Raw genomic sequence first — 19,004 nt, forward strand, 5'->3', positions numbered from 1 at the left:
CTACTGTACTCTGTCTTTGTTCTGTGGTGGCAGCATGGAGTGCTCTTAAAGCTGCCTTTAGGTCAGAGCATTGCCTCTGCAAAGCCTCTACCTGCTTCTCTGATTCTTCTCTTATCAGGACGGCACGTTGCACGTCCTGATAGGCCTTTTCGTACTGGGTCTGGGAACTGCTGAGATGGGCTAGACAAGACTGATGTGCCCTCTTGGCATCATCCACCTCTCTCCCTTTCTCTGCCAACTTCCCTCTAAGATCCATATTTTCTTTCTCGATGTCCCTGACATCACTTTGCTCATCCTATTTCGTTCTTCTAATTCTGCCCGGAGCGTCTGAACGACCTCCTCTGTGCCTCGCAATTGTGCCAAACAGGACACGATTGCCATCGGCTTGCGTGCTTTACTAAGGGTTTTCTTATGAATTTGAGAGAGGTTCTCCCACCAAGTATGTCCTATACTTCCGGGACCTGTCTCCTCATTCATACAGAATTCTTTCCAAAGGGGCCATCCCTTTCCTTGCAGATACTTGCGGAGTTCCAGCTCCCACACGGGACACTGACCTACTCGGCTACTGCTGGTCGCTGCGACCACAAACCGTTCTGGGTTCATGAGGCGTTCCATTGCCTGCATGGCCATTTTCTCTGACTCACTTAATTTGGAACAGGGGGTGTTGAGGTTATGTCTCACGAAACGGGTAAGGCTTACGCTATGTTCCGTTCACAAAACTCCCGAAAGTTTGTCGCAACAAAAACGCTTTCAGGTTTTCCTTACAACCCTGTTAGTACGCATGCACTAAACACACTTCCGAATTACGTTTATTCGTTTGAACACCTTGAATACTTGTGATTTCTTTCCTTTTTCTTTACTCAGATTTCTAATTCAAATTTCAGGGTCCTCGACGGAGTGGGGGTGCCACTTGTAACCGCGTCCCGGCGGAGTCGCCACTAAATGTTGCACGTTTTACTTGAGTGTATTACGCGTTTATTGGAGTGTATTAACACGCCTCCGTTTAAAGGCCGTGTGCTTAACACTGCTACAGCTCTGTGTGTGTATTTTCAGCTCGGAGTCGCCAGGTGCCGTATTTAGACACCTCACAAGTATTTCAAGGTCAGGTTCAAAGTAATAAAACTATACACCGATTAGTAAGTTCAAACGATTAATATTTATTATACAAATATAATAAATACGCATGCATACGCTAAAGACTAATACTTATTTCTACTATTAAACGACTAAATACTTATCTAAGTAGGAACCAGCAAGGTCAGGGGACAAGGCCTTTGTTCCTTTCTGGACTGCACCTTCTGTTCACTAATAGTCGAATAATGTATAAGCAATGCCGGGTTCACGTAGCGAGCGTCGTTTTGGCACTTACTGAACGATGGCTGGTGCTCAACGGCTGATGATGGAAGACAGGATCTGGTGGCTGGAGTCGGAGTCAGAACAGCAAGCCGGAGCAACAACAGACAGCGAGGCCGGAGCAAAACAGCAACGGAGCCAGAGCACAACAGACCTGAGCCGGAGTCAACAGACCTGAGCCGGAGTCAACAGACAGAACCATGTGCAGGGTCTACCTTTATAGGTCCCCCAATGTCCGTGCCTTTTCGGGGCGGGCCTTTACCTGCCATGTATCGATTGGGTCATTTCCCAATCGATGTCTTACAAATCCCCCAATCTGAGGGTCTCTTCTCAATGGGTGGGGCGGTCTCTAGGGTCTTTTGTGGTGGATACTTCTGGTGCCGTTTCGTCTGGGCGTCCACTCAAAGTATCTATTCAAACCCAAATGTTGCTATTGTGTGGACCCAGATCTGGATCGCCTCATTACTATGCAAAGCGTTTTGCTATTTACACCTTAGGTTGAGATTTTGCACCTGGCCATAAACTAGTTTCGATACGTGCAGAATGCTAATTAGCCTTTGCAGACTGCTTGTCCTGGCTAAGACTGTTTTCTCCCTACAGTCTTAGCAGTTCTCCATTTTGTTAGCCCAGTGTCCATCTTAGGTGGCTACACCTCCCCAATATACTGTGTGTTCCTATCCCGCTCCATGACTATGGTAAAGGTCAAGGAGTTGTGGTCACTGTCACCGAAATGCTCTCCCACCGAGACATCTAATAATAATAATAATCACTTGTTGTCACAAGTAGACTTCAATGAAGTTACTGTGAAAAGCCCCTAGTCACCACATTCCGGCACCTGTTCGGGGAGGCTGGTATGGGAATTGAACCCGCGCTACTGGCATTGTTCTGCATTACAAGCCATCTATTTAGCCCACTATGCTAAACCAGTCCTTTCTGACACCTGGCCTGGTTCGTTGCCGAGCACCAAGTCCAATATGGCCTCCCCCCGGTCGGCCTATCTGCATATTGAGTCAGGAATCCTTCCTATACACACCTGACAAAATCTGCTCCATCCAAACCTAACGAAGTTGAAGTCACCCATGACAACAACTCTGTTACTTCTGCACTTTTCCAAGATCTGCCGCCCAATCTGTTCCTCCATCTCTCTGCTGCTATTGGGGGGTCTATAGAAAACTCCCAATAAAGTGACTGCTCCTTTCTTGTTTCTGACTTCCACCCATACTGACTCAGTGGACAAACCCTCCTCAACTACCTCCTTTCTGCAGCTGTGGTGCACTCCCTAATTAACAGTGCCACTCCCCCTCCTCTTTTATCTCCCTCCCTATTCTTCTTAAAACATCTAAACCCCGGAACATCTAACAACCATTCCTGCCCCTGTGAAATCCATGTCTCCGTAATGGCCACAACATCGCAGTTCCAAGTACTGATTCATGCTCTAAGTTCATCTCCCTTATTCCTGACACTCCTTGCATTGAAACAGACACACTTTAACCCATTCCACTGACTGCAACTTTGCCCTATCAACTGTCTATCCTTCCTCACAGACTTGCTGCATACTATTACAGCCAGTTCAACAGCTACCCTATCCTCTGATCCATAGCTCTGGTTCCCATTCCCCTGTCAAAATAGTTTAAACCCTCCCAAAGAGCTCTAGCAAACCTCCCACCCAGGATATTGGTGCCCCTCCAGTTTAGGTGCAATCCGTCCTTCATGTACAGGTCCCTCCTTCCCCAGAAGATATCCCAATGATCCACATATCTGAAGCCTTCCCTCCTGCACCAGCCCTGTAGCCACATGTTCAGCTGCACTCACTCTCTGTTCCTTGTCTCACTTGCACGTGGCACCGGTAGCAATCCTGAGATCACTACTCTGCTTGTCCTGCTCTTTAGCCTCCAACCTAAATCCCCAAACTCACTTTTTAGGTCCTCATCCCTTTTCTTAGCTATGTCGTTGGTGCCTATGTGCACCATGTCTTCTGGTTGCTCCACCTCCCCCTTAGGAATCATGTAACCTCGATCCGAGACATCCCTGGCCCTGGCACCCGGGAAGCAACATACCTTCCGGGAGTCTCGCTCGCGACCACAGAATCTCCTATCCATTCTTCTAACCATTGAGTCTCCTATTACTATTGCTTTTCTATTCTCCCCCCTTCCCTACTGAGCCCCAGAGCCAGACTCAGTACCAGAGATCTGGCCCGGTAGGTCATTCCCCCCCCCCCCAAAACAGCAGCCAAAACGGTATACTTGTTTTGAAGAGGAACGGCCACGAGGGATCCCTGCACTGTCTGCCCGTTCGTTTTCCTTCCCCTGACTGTAACCCAGCTACTCTTCTCCTGAACCTTGGGTGTGGCTCCCTCCCTGTAACTCCTCTCTATCACCCCCTGTGCCTCCCGGATGATCCGAAGTTCATCCAGCTCTAGTTCCCTAACACGGTCTCTGAGGAGCTGGAGTTGGGTGCACTTCCCACAGGTATAATCAGCGGGGTCTCCGGTGATATCCCTCACCACCCACATCCTACAGGAGGAGCATGCAACTGCCCGAGCCTCCATCCCCTCTGATCTGAAATCCCAAAGACATTTAAAATGAAAAAAAAGATTAAAGATTAAATACCCGTTAGTCCCTTTAAAATATATACATATATACTGCTGCTGCTCCACAAAAAGAAAACAACTCTTACCTTACAGGATGTAGCTGCCCTGTGAACCAACTGGAACTCCGCCCTCCGACTCTGCTCCCAGTCAGAACATAGAATTTACAGTGCAGAAGGAGGCCATTCGGCCTATCGAGTCTGCACCAGCCCACTAAAGCCCTCACTTCCACCAAGCCAATAATCCTTCCTAACCTTTTTGGACACTAAGGGCAATTTATCGTGGCCAATCCACCTAACCTGCACGTCTTTGGACTGTGGGAGGAAACCGGAGCACCCGGAGGAAACCCACGCAGACACGGGCAGAAAGTGCAAACGCCACACAGTTACCCAGCGGTGAATCGAACCTGGGACCCTGAGTTGTGAAGCCACAGTGCTATTGTGCTTGGAGGGCAGCACGGTAGCGTTGTGGATAGCACAATGGCTTCACAGCTCCAGGGTCCCAGGTTCGATTCCGGCTTGGGTCACTGTCTGTGCGGAGTCTGCACGTTCTCCCCGTGTGTGCGTGGGTTTCCTCCGGGTGCTCCGGTTTCCTCCCACAGTCCAAAGATGTGCAGGTTAGGTGGATTGGCCATGATAAATTGCCCTTAGTGTCCAAAATAGCCCTTAGTGTTGGGTGGGGTTACTGGGTTATTGGGATAGGGTGGAGGTGTTGACCTTGGGTAGGGTGCTCTTTCCAAGAGCCGGTGCAGACTCGATGGGCCGAATGGCCTCCTGCACTGTAAATTATATGATCTATTCCCTGTGCTACCGTGCTGGTCCTCGCTGTGCGAGGCTGAGATTAGACACTGCCTCTCACAGGATGATGTGGTGTTCACCCTGTGGAGGGTCTCAATTTGCACCTCCACCTCTGGTGTGTATCCCAGATCCTCCTCACTCCCTCTACCGAAAACAGATTATCCCCCAAAATCTATCTATATATGCCGGACATATTACCCTCTTCCGACCCTGAACATGAAACAGTCCCATCCAATAAGGTTGGAGGTGGTGCGAACCACTGTCCCCGTGCCTCCCGGGTCCTCGGCACCGTGAGGCAGCAGTGCTAACCACTGTCCCCGTGCTGCTCGGGTCCTCAGCACCGTGAGGCAGCAGTGCTAACCACTGTCCCCGTGCTGCCCGGGTCCTCGGCACCGTGAGGCAGCAGTGCTAACCACTGTCCCCGTGCTGCCCGGGTCCTCAGCACCGTGAGGCAGCAGTGCTAACCACTGTCCCCGTGCTGCCCGGGTCCTTGGCACCGTGAGGCAGCAGTGCTAACCACTGTCCCCGAGCCGCCCGGGTCCTTGGCACCGTGAGGCAGCAGTGCTAACCACTGTCCCCGTGCTGCCCTGGTCCTCAGCACCGTGAGGCAGCAGTGCTAACCACTGCACCGGTCCCCGGTCTGGTTCCCGGCCCTCAGTCTGGTCCCCGGTCCCCGGTCTGGTCCCCGGTCCCCGGTCTGGTCCCCGGTCCCCGGTCCCCGGTCTGGTCCCCGGTCCCCGGTCTGGTTCCCGGTCCCCGGTCCCCGGTCTGGTCCCCGGTCCCCGGTCTGGTTCCCGGTCCTCAGTCTGGTCCCCGGTCCCCGGTCCCCGGTCTGGTTCCCGTTCCCCGGTCTGGTCCCCGGTCCCCGGTCCCCGGTCTGGTTCCCGTTCCCCGGTCTGGTCCCCGGTCCCCGGTCTGGTCCCCGGTCCCCGGTCTGGTTCCCGGTCCCCGGTCCCCGGTCTGGTTCCCGGTCCTCAGTCTGGTCCCCGGTCCCCGGTCTGGTTCCCGGTCCCCGGTCTGGTTCCCGGTCCTCAGTCTGGTCCCCGGTCCCCGGTCTGGTTCCCGGTCCTCAGTCTGGTCCCCGGTCCCCGGTCTGGTTCCCGTTCCCCGGCCTGGTTCCCGGTCCTCAGTCTGGTCCCCGGTCCCCGGTCCCCGGTCTGGTTCCCGGTCCCCGGTCTGGTTCCCGTTCCCCGGTCTGGTTCCCGGTCCCAGGTCTAAAGGGATAAGTATACCCCGCAGGGCATGAGTTATAGCTGGGGGAAGGGCAATTATGATGCCATTAGACATGACTTAGGATGTGTAGGTTGGAGAAGTAGGCTGCAAGGGTTGGGCACACTGGATATGTGGAGCTTGTTCAAGGAACAGCTATTGCGTGTTCTTGATAAGTACGTAACAGTCAGGCAGGGAGGAAGGGGTCGAGCGAGGGAACCATGGTTTACCAAAGAAGTGGAATCTCTTAAGAGGAAGAAGGAGGCCTATGTGAAGATGAGGCGTGAAGTTTCAGTTGGGGCGCTTGATAGTTACAAGAAAGCAAGGAAGGATCTAAAGAGAGAGCTGAGACGAGCAAGGAGGGGACATGAGAAGTCTTTGGCAGGTAGGATCAAGGAAAACCCAAAAGCTTTCTATAGGTATGTCAGGAATAAAAGAATGACTAGGGTAAGAGTAGGGCCAGTCAAGGACAGTGGTGGGAAGTTGTGTGTGGAGGCTGAGGCGAGATACTAAATGAATACTTTTCGTCAGTATTCACTCAGGAAAAAGATAATATTGTGGAGGAGAATGCTGAGACTCAGGCTATTGGAATAGATGGCATTGAGGTGCGTAGGGAAGAAGTGTTGGTAATTCTGGACAAGGTGAAAATAGATAAGTCCCCGGGGCCTGATGGGATTTATCCTAGGATTCTCTGGGAAGCCAGGGAAGAGATTGCTGAGCCTTTGGCTTTGATTTTTAGGTCATCATTGGCTACAGGAATAGTGCCAGAGGACTGGAGGATAGCAAATGTGGTCCCTTTGTTCAAGAAGGGGAGTAGAGATAACCCCGGTAACTATAGGCCGGTGAGCCTAACGTCTGTGGTGGGTAAAGTCTTGGAGAGGATTATAAAAGATACGATTTATAATCATCTAGATAGGAATAATATGATTAGGGATAGTCAGCATGGTTTTGCGAAGGGTAGGTCATGCCTCACAAACCTTATCGAGTTCTTTGAGAAGGTGACTGAACAGGTAGACGAGGGTAGAGCAGTTGATGTGGTATATATGGATTTCAGTAAAGCATTTGATAAGGTTCCCCACGGTCGGCTATTGCAGAAAATACGGAGGCTGGGGATTGAGGGTGATGTAGAGATGTGGATCAGAAATTGGCTAGTTGAAAGAAGACAGAGAGTGGTAGTTGATGGGAAATGTTCAGAATGGAGTTCAGTTACGAGTGGCGTACCACAAGGATCTGTTCTGGGGCCGTTGCTGTTTGTCATTTTTATAAATGACCTAGAGGAGGGCGCAGAAGGATGGGTTAGTAAATTTGCAGACGACACTAAAGTCGGTGGAGTTGTAGACAGTGCGGAAGGATGTTGCAGGTTACAATGGGACATAGATAAGCTGCAGAGCTGGGCTGAGAGGTGGCAAATGGAGTTTAACGTGGAGAAGTGTGAGGTGATTCACTTTGGAAAGAATAACAGGAATGCGGAATATTTGGCTAATGGTAAAATTCTTGGTAGTGTGGATGAGCAGAGGGATCTCGGTGTCCATGTACATAGATCCCTGAAAGTTGCCACCCAGGTTGATAGGGTTGTGAAGAAGGCCTATGGTGTGTTGGCCTTTATTGGTAGAGGGATTGAGTTCCGGAGCCATGAGGTCATGTTGCAGTTGTACAAAACTCTAGTACGGCCGCATTTGGAGTATTGCGTACAGTTCTGGTCGCCTCATTATAGGAAGGACGTGGAAGCTTTGGAACGGGTGCAGAGGAGATTTACCCGGATGTTGCCTGGTATGGAGGGAAAATCTTATGAGGAAAGGCTGATGGACTTGAGGTTGTTTTCGTTAGAGAGAAGAAGGTTAAGAGGTGACTTAATAGAGGCATACAAAATGATCAGAGGGTTAGATAGGGTGGACAGCGAGAGCCTTCTCCCGCGGATGGAGGTGGCTAGCACGAGGGGACATAGCCTTAAATTGAGGGGTAATAGATATAGGACAGAAGTCAGAGGTGGGTTTTTTACGCAAAGAGTGGTGAGGCCGTGTAATGCCCTACCTGCAACAGTAGTGAACTCGCCAACATTGAGGGCATTTAAAAGTTTATTGGATAAGCATATGGATGATAATGGCATAGTGTAGGTTAGATGGCTTTTCGTTTTTTTCCATGTCGGTGCAACATCGAGGGCCGAAGGGCCTGTACTGCGCTGTATCGTTCTATGTCTGGTTCCCGCTCCCCGGCTGGTCCCCAGTCTGGTTCCCGGTTAGTTCCTGGTCTGGTTCCTGGTCTGGTCTGGTCCATTCCCTCAGCTCCAATTGAGTCTCCGGTATGGAGACCACATCGGCTTCCAAACCCTTTAAATGGGCGGAAACATTTGCCCTTTTTTCAGGGTAGATTCAGAAAGAATGTTCCCGATGGTGGGGGAGTTCAGAACTAGGGAGGGTCATAGTTTGAGGATAAGGGGTAAACGTTTTAGGACAGAGGTGAGGAGAAATTTCTTCACCCAGAGAGTGGTGAATCTGTGGAATTCACTCCCACAGAAAGTAGTTGAGGCCAAAACACTGTAGGAAGGAATTAGATACAGCTCTTGGGGCTAAAGGGATCGAGGGATATGGAGGGAAGGTGGGATCAGGGTATTGAACTTGATGATCAGCCATGATCATAATGAATGGGGAGCAGGCTCAAAGGGCCGAATGGCCTCTCTATTTTCTGTGTTTCTATGTCCTCGACCCCGACAGGTACCCTATCAAACCCCTTGTGGGGTTTAGTCTACCTCTCCCTTCAATAATGGCCTGATTTATTCAGTCATCTATATTTGTTACACTGCGTGGGTTTCCTCCGGGTGCTCCGGTTTCCTCCCATGGTCCAAAGATGTGCAGGTTAGGTGGATTGGCCATGATAAATTGCCCCTTAGTGTGCAAAAGGTTAATAATAATAATAATAATAATCGCTTATTGTCACAAGTAGACTTCAGTTAAGTTACTGTGAAAAGCCCCTAGTCGCCACATTTCAGCGTCTGTTCGGGGAGGCCGGTACGGGACTGAACCGTGCTGCTGCCTTGTTCTGCATTACAAGCTGGCTGTTTAGCCCACTGTGCTAAACCAGCCCCTGGTTATAGGGGTAGGACGGGGAGTGGGCCTAGGTAGGGTGCTCTATCAGAGGGTCGGTGCAGACCGACGGGCCGAATGGTCTCCTGCGCTGTGATGATTCTATAATTCTGGTGATTATATTTCTCCAGAACCCCATTAATCATGCTGTGAAACCATTCTCACTCTTCTATTTCTTTGTCGGCAATTTTTTCCACTTCCCCAATTGCACACTCATTCTCTTAAAATCAGCTTTTTCCAGTTGAATATCACATGCAGGGAATGTGGGATTATATTTATAAATCAATAAACTGAATGTGTTCTCACACAGGGACATACTGCCATGCTGAATACTGGAATCTGGCATCCCAAAATTAAGGAGGAGTTCGTCACCTGTTCAAATGACGGGTAAGAATCTGGAAAGAGAAAATCTCAGAAATACACAACAAATAAGTCAGCAAGTGTGAAGAGAAAAGGGCATTATCGAGAAGCTTAAGCCGTCTTTGCTATTCACAGGTGCTGCTGTGCAGCATTATGTGGTATTCGAGGGGTGTGACCCAAACCCAAAATAAACACCCAAGATACATGTGTAAAAGTTTTTTTCAGACTATCATTTTGGCAAAAAGTCAGGGGTCAGCTTGGAGATGAGTAATATTTTGAGGGATTGAAATCCGTGCATGGTGGAGATACAACTATACCTGAAAGCAATGCATTTTTATGCCAGCTACAGGTAAGCTAAGTAGCGGTAGATTACATCTTGGCTATGAGGAACGATAACTACCCTCAATTGCCACTGATGGATTCATAACTGACGGTGCTTCTCATCTCAAATAGCTTTGTACATTGTGGCACAGTGGTTAGCGCTGTTGCCTCACAGCTCCAGGGTCCTGGGTTCAATTGCGGCCTGGGGTGACTGTAAGTGGAGTTTGCACGTTCTCCCCGTGTGTGCGTGGGTTTCCTCCGGGTGCTCCGGTTTCCCCCCACAGTCCAAAGATGTGCAGGTTAGGTGGATTGGCTTTGCTAAAAATTTTCTCTTAGTGTCTAAAGGTTATACATGTTAGGTCGGGTTATGGTGTTAGGGCAGGGGAATGAGCCTGGGCTAGTTTACTGTTTCGGAGAGTCTGTGCAGACTTGATGGGCTGAATGGCCTCCTTCTGTATAGGAGGGAATTTATGTCTAGTGCAGGTCATCTAATAGCCTTCTTCTTTGGCGAACATTCGCTAACGAGTATGATTGTCCACCTAAGAAACTCTATGTTACTGATCATGGGTTCTTGAATGACTGATGAGTCGCATCTCTAACACACACATGGCAGGTGTTTCTGGGAGGTGGAATCAGTCCTTGGACTCCAGATCACTGGTTTTCCTTCATTCGGCTCCTTTTCCAGGCTTCCTCTCGCTGTTGGGTGTCCTCGAAGAATTGTGTCCTTTCAATTCTGCAAGTAGCTCTCTTCCGAGCAAGGGTCTCCCAGACGTTGACGTCTATGTTGCATTTCTTGAGGTAAGCCTTCAGGGTGTCTTTGAAGAGCTTCCTTTGTCCTCTTGTTTGTGAGTCTTCCTTGAGCCGTCAAAGAAGATTTCCTTGACAGTCCTTTGGGACTCTGACATCCTCAGCACGTGGCCGGCCCAGTGGAGTTGGTTTTGGATGATCATGGCCTCGATGCTGGTGCGCTTGGCTCCTTCGGGACACTGATGTGAGTGCGCCTGTCCTCCCAGCTGATGTGGAGAATCAGTCTCAGGCAGCATTGATGGTACCTCTCCAGGGCCTCGAGGTGACGACTGTATGAAGCCCAAGTTTCTGAGCCATATGAAATAGTTGGAAGGATCTTGTTGTCAGTAAGGATCTCGCCATCATCAACGGCTCTCGTCCTTCGTCCAAAGGAGGTGCCTGTGGATTGGATACGATGTTGGATCTATGCTTTTTTTAATATAAATTTAGAGTTTCCAATTCATTTTTTCCAATTAAGGGGCAATTTAGTGTGGCCAATTCACCTACTCTGCACACCTTTGGGTTGTGGGGGCGAAACCCACACAGATACGGGGAGAATGTGCAAACTCCACACGGACAGTGACCCAGAGCCGGGATCGAACCTGAGACCTCGGCACGATGAGGCACCGTGAGGTGGCTCCCCAGGTGTGGGAAATATTCCACATTTGATAGCTTTCTCCTTTAATCTTGCTGGAGGGAGAGACCAGATCCTGCCCTGGACAGGTTGGTGAAGGACTTGAGACTTCCTGAGGTTATTTTTTAAATTTTATTTTATATTTTTTGAAAATAAATTGAGTACCCAATTACTTTTTTCCAATTAAGGGGTAATTTAGTGTGGCCAATCCACCTACCCGACACATTTTTGGGTTGTGGGGGTGAGACCCATGCAGACACGGGGAGAATACACATAGAACATACAGTGCAGAAAGAGGCCATTCGTCCCATCGAGTATGCACTGACCCACTTAAGCCCTCACTTCCCCCCTATCCCCATAACCCAATAACCCCTCCTAACCTTTTTGGTCACTAAGGGCAATTTATCATGTCCAATCCACCTAACCTGCACATCTTTGGACTGTGGGAGCACCCGGACAGACAGTGACCCAGCGGGGAATCGAACCTGGGACCCTGGCGCTGTGAAGTCGCAGTGCTATTCACTTGTGCTGCCCAAAATGTGTAAACTCCACACGGACAGTGACCCGGGATCGAACCCGCATCCTCGGCGCGGTGCGACAGCACTGCTAACCACTGTGCCACCCCGCTTGTTGAGGTTATTGAGATCCAGACCAGACCCCAACAGTCGCTAGGGTACCGGACAGAAACCCCAATATTTTATTTAATTCGTAAGACTGTGAAGAAAGGTTACTTCGCTCTCGGAGTGACTCCACGCACAAATAGGGATATGGTTTATTAAAACAAACTTTATCATTAACACAGTAGCAAACTAACTTTAACATCACGGGCAGCATAGTGGCGCAGTGGTTAGCACTGCTGCCTCACGGCACCGAGGACCTGGGTTCGATCGCAGCCCCAGGTCATTGTCCGTGTGGAGTTTGCACATTCTCCTGTGTTTGCCCCCACAGCCCAAAGATGTGCAGGGTCGGTGGATTGGCCACGATAAATTGCCTCTTAATTGGAAAAAAATAATTGGGTACACCAAGTTGATAAAAAAACTAGTCTGTCTACAATCAGCAACTCCGCCAATCTTTGTGTCATCCGCAAACTTACAAATCAGACCACCCACATTTTCCTCCAGATCATTTATATATACTACACACAACAGAGGTCCCAGCACTGATCACTGCGGAACACCACTAGCTACAGACCTCCAATCAGAAAAACACCTTTCCATCGCTACTCTCTGTCTCCTGTAACCAAATCAGTTCTATATCCATCTAGTCAGCCCACCCCGAATCCCATGTGATTTTAGTTTTTGTACCAATCTGCCATTTGGGACCTGCACTAGTGATAATTTACCAAAATTCACTCGACTCTGGGATGGTCCCGGCGGATTAGAAATGAGCAAACGTGACAACGCTGTCACTGAAATAGCGAGGCATCTGGATAGAAATTGTCCCATTGAAATGAAATGAAAATGAAAATTGCTTATTCTCACAAGTAGGCTTCAATAATGTTACTGTGAAAAGCCCCTAGTCGCCACATTCCGGTGCCTGTTCGGGGAGGCTGATACAGGGGCAGACGCAGCATGGGTTCATGCAAAGGGCAGGTCGTGCCTAACTAATTTAGTGGAATTGTTTGAGGACATCACCAGTGCGGTAGATAACGGGGAGCCAATGGATGTGGTATATCTGGATTTACAGAAAGCTTTTGACAAGGTGCCACACAAAAGGTTGCTGCATAAGATAAAGATGCATGGCATTAAGGGTAAAGTAGTAGCATGGATAGAGGATTGGTTAATTAATAGAAAGCAAAGAGTGGGGATTAATGGGTGTTTCTCTGGTTGGCAATCAGTAGCTAGTGGTGTCCCTCAGGGATCCGTGTTGGGCCCACAATTGTTCACAATTTACATGGATGATTTGGAGTTGGGGACCAAGTTCAATGTGTCCAAGTTTGCAGACGACACTAAGATGAGTGGTAAAGCAAAAAGTGCAGAGGATACCGGAAGTCTGCAGAGGGATTTGGATAGGTTAAGTGAATGGGCTAGGGTCTGGCAGATGGAATACAATGTTGACAAATGTGAGGTTATCCATTTTGGTAGGAATAACAGCAAAAGGGATTATTATTTAAATGATAAAATATTAAAGCATGCTGCTGTGCAGAGAGACCTGGGTGAGCTGGTGCATGAGTCGCAAAAAGTTGATTTACAGGTGCAACAGGTGATTAAGAAGGCAAATGGAATTTTGTCCTTCATTGCTAGAGGGATGGAGTTTAAGACGAGGGAGGATATGCTGCAATTGTATACGGTGTTAGTGAGGCCACACCTGGAGTATTGATTTCAGTTTTGGTCTCCTTACCTGAGAAAGGATGTACTGGCGCTGGAGGGTGTGCAGAGGAGATTCACAGAGCTGAAAGGGTTGGATTACGAGGAGAGGTTGAGTAGACTGGGACTGTACTCACTGGAATTTAGAAGGATGAGGGGGGATCTTATAGAAACATATAAAATTATGAAGGGAATAGATAGGATAGATGTCGGCAGGTTGTTTCCACTGGCGGGTGAAAGCAAAACTAGGGGGCATAGCCTCAAAATAAGGGGAAGTAGATTTAGGACTGAGTTTAGGAGGAACGTCTTCACCCAAAGGGTTGTGAATCTATGGAATTCCTTGCCCAGTGAAGCAGTTGAGGCTCCTTCATTAATTGTTTTTAAGGTAAAGATAGATAGTTTTTTGAAGAATAATGGGTTATGGTGTTCGGGCTGGAAAGTGGAGCTGAGTCCACAATAGATCAGCCATGATCTCATTGAATGGCGGAGCAGGCTCGAGGGGCCAGATGGCCTACTCCTGCTCCTAGTTCTTATGTTCTTATGGTCAAACACCTTACTAAAGTCCATAGAAATGACATCCACAGCCCTTCCCTCATCAATTTTCTTTTTCACATCTTCAAAATACTCAAAGAACAAAGAAAAATTGCAGCACAGGAACAGGCCCTTCGCCCCTCCCAGCCTGCGCCGATCCAGATCCTTTATCTAAACCTGTTGCCTATTTTCCAAGGTCTACTTCTCTCTGTTCCCCGCCCGTTCATATATCAGTCCAGATGCAACTTAAATGATGCTATCGTGCCCGCCTCTACCACCTCCGCTGGCAAAGCATTCCAGGCACCCACCACCCTCTGCGTAAAAAAACTTTCCACGCATATCTCCCTTAAGCTTTCCCCCTCTCACCTTGAAATCGTGACCTCTTGTAATTGACACCCCCACTCTTGAAAAAGCTTGTTGCTATCCACCCTGTCCATACCTCTCATAATTTTGTAGACCTCAATCAGGTCTCCCCTCAACCTCCGTCTTTCCAATGAAAACAATCCTAATCTACTCAACCTTTCTTCATAGCTAGCACCCTCCATACCAGGCAACATCCTGGTGAACCTCCTCTGCACCCTCTCCAAGGCATCCACATCCTTCTGGTAATGTGGCGACCAGAACTGCACGCAGTATTCCAAATGTGGCCGAACCAAAGTCCTATACAACTGTAACATGACCTGCCGACTCTTGTACTCAATACCCCGTCCGATGAAGGCAAGCATGCTGTATGCCTTCTTGACCACTCTATCCACCTGCGTTGCCACCTTGAGGGTACTCAAACAAGTTGGTGAGACATGATCTTCCCCATCTAAAACCATTGCTGCCTGTCACTAACGAGTCCATTTTGCTCCAAATTCCCATATATTCTGTCCCTCAGTATCTTTTCCAAAAGCTTCCCCGCCACTGATGTCAGGCTCACTGGCCTATAATTTGCTAGATTATCCCTGTTTCCTTTCTTCAACAAAGGAATAACATTGGCTATTCTCCAGTTCTCTGGAACCTCGCCTGTGGTCCAAGAGGAAATGAAAAAAAATGAAAATCGCTTATTGTCACGAGTAGGTTTCAATGAAGTTACTGTGAAAAGCCCCTAGTCGCCACATTCCAGCGCCTGTTCGGGGAGGCTGGTACGGGAATCGAACCGTGCTGCTGGCCTGCCTTGGTCTGCTTTCAAAGCCAGCAATTTAGCCGAGTGAGCTAAACCAGCCCCTTTAATAATAGGATGTGAAGATAACTGTTTAGATCGACAAAATTATGAGAGGTATGGACAGGGTGGATAGTAACAAGCTTTTTCCAAGAGTGGGGGTGTCAATTACAAGGGGTCATGATTTCAAGGTGAGAGAGGGAAAGTTCAAGGGAAATGTGCATGGAAAGTTTTTTACGCAGAGGGTGGTGGGTGCCTGAAACGCTTTGGCAGCGGAGGTGGTAGAGGCGGGCACGATAGCATCATTTAAGATGCATCTGGACAGATACATGAACGGGCGGGGAACAGAGGGAAGCAGATCCTTGGAAAATAGGCGACAGGTTTAGATAAAGAATCTGGATCGGCGCAGGCTGGGAGGGCCGAAGTGCCTGTTCCTGTGCTGTAATTTTCTTCGTTCTTCTGTTATGGCCCCAGCTATTTCTCTCCTTGCCTCTCGCAGTAACCTGGGATAGATCCCATCTGGCCCCGGGGACTTGTCTACCTCACTGTTTCCTTACCTGATTCTGGCTCTTAATTTCTCTGCCTATCACTTTTCTTATTCTCCTTGCTGTCTTTTTCTCTTGTGTTTGATTCCCCCGCTCTGGATTGTTGCACAGGCTCCCACACCCCTGTCATATTAGTTTAAACCCTCCCCAACCGCTCCAGCAAGTACTTCCCTCAAGGACATCAGTCCTGGTCCTGCCCAGGTGAACCCGTCCAGTGCCATCTCCCCCAAAACTAGTCCCAATGCCCCAGTAAACTGAAACCATAAGACAGAGGAGCAGAATTAGGCCACTCGGCCCATCGAGTCTGCTCCACCATTCAATCATGGCTGATATTTTCTCATCCCCATTCTCCTGCTTTCTCCCCATAACCCCTGATCCCCTTATTGATCAAGAGCCTATCTATCTCTGTCTTAAAGACACTCAATGACTTAACCTCCACAGCCTTCTGCGGCAAAGAGTTCCACAGATTCACCACCCTCTGGCTGAGGAAATTCCTCATCTCTGTTTTAAAGGATCGTCCCTTTAGTCTGAGATGGTGCCCTCTGCTTCTAGTTTTTCCTACAAGTGGAAACATTCTCTCCACGTCCACTCTATCCAGGCCACGCAGTATCCTGTAAGTTTCAATAAGATCCCGTCCCCTCATCCTTCTAAACTCCAACCAGTACAGACCCAGAGTCCTCAACCGTTCCTCATACGACAAGCTCTTATTCCAGGGATCATTCTTGTGAACCTCCTCTGGGCCTTTTCCAAAGCCCAGCACATCCTTCCTTAGATACGGGGCCCAGAACTGCTCACAATACTCCAAATGGGGTCTGAGCAAAGCCTTATACAGCCTCAGAAGTCTATCCCTGGTCTTGTATTCTAGCCCTCTTGACATGAAACCCTGTCTCACATCATCTCTTCAGCCAAGTATTTATCCGATATATCCTGCTATTTCTACTCTGACTAGCACAAGGCACCGTTAGTAATCCTGAAATGGGTGACACGTGTAGCACAGTGGTTAGCACTGCTGCGTCACAGCACCAGGGTCCCAGATTCGATTCCGCTTGGGTCACTGTCTGTGTGGAGTCTGCATGTTCTCTCCGTGTCTGTGTGGGTTTCCTCCGGGTGCTCCGGTTGCCTCCCACAAGTCCTGAAAGACGTGTTGTTAGGTGAATTGGACATTCTGAATTCTCCCTCTGTGTACCCGAACAGGTGCCGGAATGTGGCGACTAGGGGCTTTTCACAGTAACTTCATTGCAGTGTTAATGTAAACCTACTTGTGACACTAATGAAGATTATTACCTTTGAGGTCCAATTTCTTACATTGGCCACAAGCGTCTATCAGATCGCAGTAATTTATTTACGTTTGATCGATCAGTTTATCCTCTGTGAATTCAAAGACCGAGCCTTTAGTTTCTCCTCCTGTTTTTGTAATCTCTAGCTTTATCTGCTGATTTATAAATTTAGATTTGTATTCTCTGTCCCTTCCTGTCACGTTGCGTTAATTTTTTTCCACACTAATATTCTCTCTTGCCTTGTCTCTTTTCCATTCCCAAATCTCCTCAAATTTTATCCCATGAGCCCCCTGTTAAGTTGAAAATTCTCTCTACATTCCTCGTCATTTGTGCAGGGAGGAGCTATTAATAGTGATATCACTGCCCCATTAGTGTGGTGGGGGGAGGGTGGTATTAACACTGATATCATTGCCATATTGATGCAAGAAGAGGTAATAGTGCTGGAATCACTGCCCCATTAGTGTGGTCAGTGGGTATTGGGGCTGATACTGCCCCCTGGGTGAGCTGAGGAGGCAGTGGTGCTGGAATCACTGCCCCATTAGTCTGGTGAAATGATGTGTCTAATCTTTGCTGGTTTCTGGATCAGGACAGTGCGGACCTGGGACATGAACAATGAGAAGAAACACAAGAATGTTTTCAAGCCACGATCTGTGCAAGGAAAGCGGGTCATTCCAACAACGTGTGTGTACAGCAGGGACGGAAAGTTAATCGCTGCTGCGTGTCAGGATGGTTCCATTCAAATCTGGGATCGAAACATGAATGTGAGTGTGGTTTTGTTCAACAGCAGCACAGCGAGGGTGGGGGTTTGGCACAGGGAGGGTGGGGGTCTGACCCGGGGAGGCACAGGGAGGGTGGGGGTCTGGCACAGGGAGGGTGGGGGTCTGACCCGGGGAGGCACAGGGAGGGTATGGGTCTGACACAGGGAGGGTGGGGGTCAGACACGGAGGGTGGGGGTCAGGCACAGGGAGACACAGGGAGGGTGGGGGTCAGGCACAGGGAGGGTGTGGGTCTGACACAGGGAGGGTGGGGGTCAGGCGGGGGAGGGTGGGGGTCAGGCATGGGGAGGGTGGGGGTCAGGCACAGGGAGGGTGGGGGTCAGGCACGGGGAGGGTGGGGGTCAGGCACGGGGAGGGTGGGGGTCAGGCACGGGGAGGGTGGGGGTCAGGCACGGGGTAGGTGGGGGTCTTGCAATGGGGTGGGTGGGGGTCAGGCACGGGGAGGGTGGGGGTCTGACACAGGGAGGGTGGGGGTCTGACACGGGAAGGATGGGGGTGTGACACGGGAAGGATGGGGGTGTGACACGGGAAGGATGGGGGTGTGACACAGGGAGGGTGGGGTCTGGCACAGGGAGGGTGGGGTCAGGCACAGGGAGACACAGGGAGGGTGGGGGTCTGGCACGGGGAGGGTGGGGGTCTGGCACGGGGAGGGTGGGGGTCTGGCACGGGGAGGGTGGGGGTCTGGCACGGGGAGGGTGGAGGTCAGGCACGGGGAGGGTGGGGGTCAGGCACAGGGAGGGTGGGGGTCTGGCACGGGGAGGGTGGGGGTCTGGCACGGGGAGGGTGGGGGTCAGGCACAGGGAGACACGGAGGGTGGGGGTCTGGCAGAGGGAGACACAGAGGGTGGTGTCTGGCACAGGGGGTCTCGTGCTCTGCTGCTGCGTTCTCTTATCAACCAATATATTTCTCAGTAAAAGCACTTTGACCCGAGTCAAGAACGTTGCAGCTGCAAAGCTCTTTCCAGAGAGAACTTCATCCTGTACTGAGATTTCAGTGCAGCTGATCCTGAATACTGCACTGTCAGAGGGTCAGTACTGAGGGAGTGTCGCACTGTCAGAGGGTCAGTACTGAGGGAGTGCCGCACTGTCAGAGGGTCAGTACAGAGGGAGTGCTGCACGGTCAGAGGGTCAGTACAGAGGGAGTGCTGCACGGTCAGAGGGTCAGTACTGAGGGAGCGCCACACTGTCAGAGGGTCAGTACAGAGGGAGTGCCGCACTGTCAGAGGGTCAGTACAGAGGGAGTGCTGCAGAGCAGAGGGCAGCAGAGCAGAGCTTCTGATTGGCTGTTCCGGGGAGATT

General features: G+C 49.9%; 1 protein-coding gene across 1 annotated transcript in view; it reads left to right on the forward strand.

The window, feature by feature from the left end:
* The window catches only part of LOC119969965 (WD repeat-containing protein 70), a 232,289-nt gene that overhangs the window by 134,991 nt on the left and 78,294 nt on the right, over positions 1 to 19,004 (forward strand). Inside the window, exons 8-9 of the mRNA XM_038803933.1 lie at positions 9,337 to 9,413; positions 17,517 to 17,691. Coding sequence (XP_038659861.1) covers positions 9,337 to 9,413; positions 17,517 to 17,691 — 252 coding nt within the window. The remainder of the gene's footprint in view (positions 1 to 9,336; positions 9,414 to 17,516; positions 17,692 to 19,004) is intronic.

Source organism: Scyliorhinus canicula, chromosome 8 (assembly GCF_902713615.1).
Source record: "Scyliorhinus canicula chromosome 8, sScyCan1.1, whole genome shotgun sequence".
Taxonomy (NCBI): domain Eukaryota; kingdom Metazoa; phylum Chordata; class Chondrichthyes; order Carcharhiniformes; family Scyliorhinidae; genus Scyliorhinus; species Scyliorhinus canicula.